At 58.8% G+C, this 3,626-nt stretch overlaps 1 protein-coding gene across 1 annotated transcript in view; it reads left to right on the forward strand.

Annotated features, from left to right (window-relative positions):
- TLX1 (T-cell leukemia homeobox 1) overlaps positions 1-3,174 on the forward strand; it is a 6,296-nt gene extending 3,122 nt beyond the window's left edge. Inside the window, exon 3 of the mRNA XM_010564829.1 lies at positions 2,952-3,174. Coding sequence (XP_010563131.1) covers positions 2,952-3,174 — 223 coding nt within the window. The remainder of the gene's footprint in view (positions 1-2,951) is intronic.
- The last annotated feature ends 452 nt before the right edge of the window (positions 3,175-3,626 follow it).

Below are 3,626 nucleotides of genomic sequence, written 5' to 3' on the forward strand. Positions count from 1 at the left end.
CCGGTGCGCGGCCGCGGGGGCAGCGGGACCCTCCGGCGCCGGGGCAGGGCCGCACCCCGGCGTGGGAGCGCGGCTGGGGCCGCATCCTGCTGCCAGGATATAGGGCTCTGCATAACGCGAAGATTTTCAGCCCCGCGGGGTGTACGGCACCTCCTTGCCAAAACGCTTTCTTTTTGTTCTCCTGCCGGGCGTGCCGGTGAAGCCGGGCAGGAGAGGAAGAGGAGGCCAGGCTCACACGGAGCCTCCCGGGTTCTGTTGCCGTGACCCTGCCCTTCCCAGGCTGCAGCTTCCCTGGAGTGTCCCCGGGGAAGGCACCCCAGTCCTGGGAGCATCCCCTGCCCTGCGCCGGGCTGGGGACAGGCACCCTGCGGGCGGGGAGGAGACTGGGCAAGGGGCAGCTCCCCGTGCAGGTCAGAGAAGGGGGTGTTACTGGGTGCTGAGCCTTGGGCGCAGGCAGGAATGGGACGGTGATTGCCTGGGGATACTGGGATTGGGTAAGAAATGGGGGACAAGGGACTTGAATCCAAGGGTGTGGGTGAATCCCCCCTCAGCAAGTCCTTCCCTAAAGAAGGAAGATCAGCTCCCCCAGTGCCAGGAAGTCTCTAGCTGGAGTGATCTCTGTCGGCCAGGAGCAGAGTCCTGGAGGAGGAGCACTCCTGCCGTGGCCTGCAAACAGGGTCAGCTATGTCTTCTAACCTGGTTTCCTAAGGAAGCGAGGCAAATGCAGCTTGGCTGGCTCTCCATCTGTCTGTCAATACTCTTTGCGTCTGTTGGCTAAGTTCAGCCCCCTTTGGCAGAGAAGCAGAGGATACAAACCTATTCATATGTTAGGCAAAAAATAGCTGGGTAAAGAGAAACAAAACCCTGGTTCTGCCTAAGGGAAAGGCTACAGCGTGACCTCAGCCGTCGTATTAGACATGGGAGAATCCCCACCAGCCTGATCCAGAGGGTCTCGCGCTTGTAAGCTCTGCTTGTTTGCATCTGTGCATGCTGGGTGTTGTGGTGGAGATGCAGATACCCCGGCCGATGGCAGGCCTGGCTCGGCGCCCCGGGCCCCTGCGCAGGGTAGTGGGCTCTAAGCGGTGCCTGGAGCGCTAGGTGCTGGAAGGAGCCACTTGCAGGCGCAGTGTGAGCTAGGCAGTGGGGAATATCTGAGAAAAGAAAGTTGCTTTAAGCCCTCTGAGGGCTTTAACTGCTTAAATAAATGCATGCTAGGGGAGGAGAGTCCCCCCTCTGCTCGTTGCTTGGATGTCTCTGGAGTGAGGTGGCTGTGTGATCCCCTCCCCAGACTGGGGCTCTTGCTTGAGACACAGGCATCGAGGTTTAGTTCCTTCCAGGCAGATTTGAACCTGCAAATCCCAGCCTGACATGAATGCATGAATGGGCCAGCTGCTTGGAGCGGGGGGATATTTGGGTGCTCACAGCCACCGTGCTCCTGACCGCCCTGGACACAGGGCTCCTTCCCTCCCCCTGGAGCTTCTCTTCATTGTGCAGGGAGTCATTAAATATTCATCGAGGCAGAGATGGAGCTGCTCTTGGGCTGAGCAGGGAGGGCTGATGCTGCTCTGAGCCCCCTCTCCCCGGGATGTCTGACTGAGATGTTGACACAGTGATTAGAGCAGGGACTAAGCCCTGAGCTACCTGCTCCCGGGCAGGAGCCCTGGCCACACGCCTGGAGGCTCAGGTGCCCCGGAGGCCCATCACCCACATCCAGCCCTCACCCATTTCCCCCGGTGGGGACCTAGGGACCCCCTGCCCTGTGCTCTTAGATGTCACTGCAGAGCTCGGAGCTGCCACTTCCAGTCCCTGCAGCCAAAGAAGATGAGACATGTCACATCCCCCTGAGCTGCTAAATTAAAAAGCTGCCGTTTCCCCCGTCACTGATCCACTGAAGCTGCCAGGAGAGCCTCAGCTGGGCCCTGGGGTGTGAGGGAGGGAGGGGGTGCTTTGGGGATCATCCTGGGACTGGCACTGTGAGCCGCCCCAGCAGTGTCACCAGAGGTGCCAGGTGATGTTCACAGTAAAAGCAGAGGTGACCGCAGGCTGCAGTCTCCAGACTGACCTGCTATCCAAGCAAGGGGTGGCTGGGATTTTCATTGTGGATTTAAGTGTGTTCAGGCCGTTTCTTCCTATCCCATCCCCTCCTCCCAGACAGCCCAGAGCTGGGACTCTACCAGCGCTGGAAAGGACCCTGCAGGCCCCCTAATCCCCCCCTCGGCAGGATCAGCCCCGCCAGTGTCATTCCAGACAGATGTGTGTCCAACCTGTTCTTAAAAATACCCTCCTTCACCCTGCCCAGACAGTTTATTCTGGGCTTTGATTCTTCTTGCTGCTAAAAATGCGTTTCTACTGTTTAGCTGATATTTTGCTGATTTTTGTCCTGCCTGCCGTGGGCGTGTTGTTGCCTTCATCCAGAGTCTCGACAGCTGGCCACCGCAGCCCAGCGGAGGAGATGGCAGACCTGGGTGCTGGGAAGGGGATGCCCAGGGGGATGTTGCCTGTCTCCCAGCTGTGTGGCACGGCCAGTCAGTGATGTCTCACCTTGCTCCTGCCCCATCCTCGTCACTGCGACATTGTGCGCTTGGCTCTCACTGCTGGGCGCAGAACATGTTTGCAGGGAATTGTACCTTTTGCAACACTGTTGTGTGCCCCTTTGGCTGTTTTGGCTCTGCTTGGATTTTTCCCATGGCGGAAAATAAACCAGAGGTGTGGGCTGCTCCTGGCTGTCTTTGATCAGAGCAATTCTTGCTGGGGCCAGTAAGATAGACAGCCCCAGTCCCCAGTTTATGGGATTTAGTGGCAGTTTGTGCAGGGGATGTGGGACCACGCTGTGGCTAGGTGCCCTCTTTTCCTACCCCCCTCCAGCCCTAAGCACTCAGCGTAACCTATCCTCTCTGGAGATAACCCTCCTTTGCTCCCCCAGGCCCCCCTAACCGCTCTCTCTCTCCTAGGAGGCAGACGGCGGAGGAGCGGGAGGCCGAGCGGCAGCAAGCGAACCGCATCCTCATGCAGCTGCAGCAGGAGGCCTTCCAAAAAACCATCAACCAGCCCATCCAAGCCGACCCCATCTGTGTCCACAACTCCTCTCTCTTCGCCCTCCAGAACCTCCAGCCTTGGTCTGATGACTCCACCAAGATCACCAGCGTCACCACTGTCGCCTCCGCTTGCGAATAAGGCTGGCACCTGCCAGCGGTATGTGCACCTTCTGCCGGCGGGGCTGTCCCCGGGGGGACACGTGGCATCCCTGGTGGGATGCGTGGCATCCCTGTTTCTCCCCAGGGAAGGCTGGCACCCCACGGTCCTTTGGCCACATGTGCATCCCACGTGTCTGGCTGGGGAAAGCCTCCACGAAGACCGAAAGGAAGGGAAACCACCCCAGAAACTCTCCCCACCCATGGGGTTGCTGGAGCAGCGGTGGTGTCTCACCTCCCCTCAACCCTTTTGTTCTCTTGAAAGTCTTCAGTGCTGACCGTGAACTTGCTGACGTGCTGCCAGACAAAAGCCCAGCCCTGACAGACATGACTGCCGGTGTGCACCCAGCTGGGGGAGAGAAAACTTCCTTTGGATTCTGCTGGTGGCAGTGCAAAGCCTGGGGTCACCCTTATATATCCATATATATATATAAA

The sequence above is a fragment of the Haliaeetus leucocephalus genome, unplaced genomic scaffold, assembly GCF_000737465.1.
Source record: "Haliaeetus leucocephalus isolate CR32 unplaced genomic scaffold, Haliaeetus_leucocephalus-4.0 Scaffold184, whole genome shotgun sequence".
NCBI lineage: Eukaryota > Metazoa > Chordata > Aves > Accipitriformes > Accipitridae > Haliaeetus > Haliaeetus leucocephalus.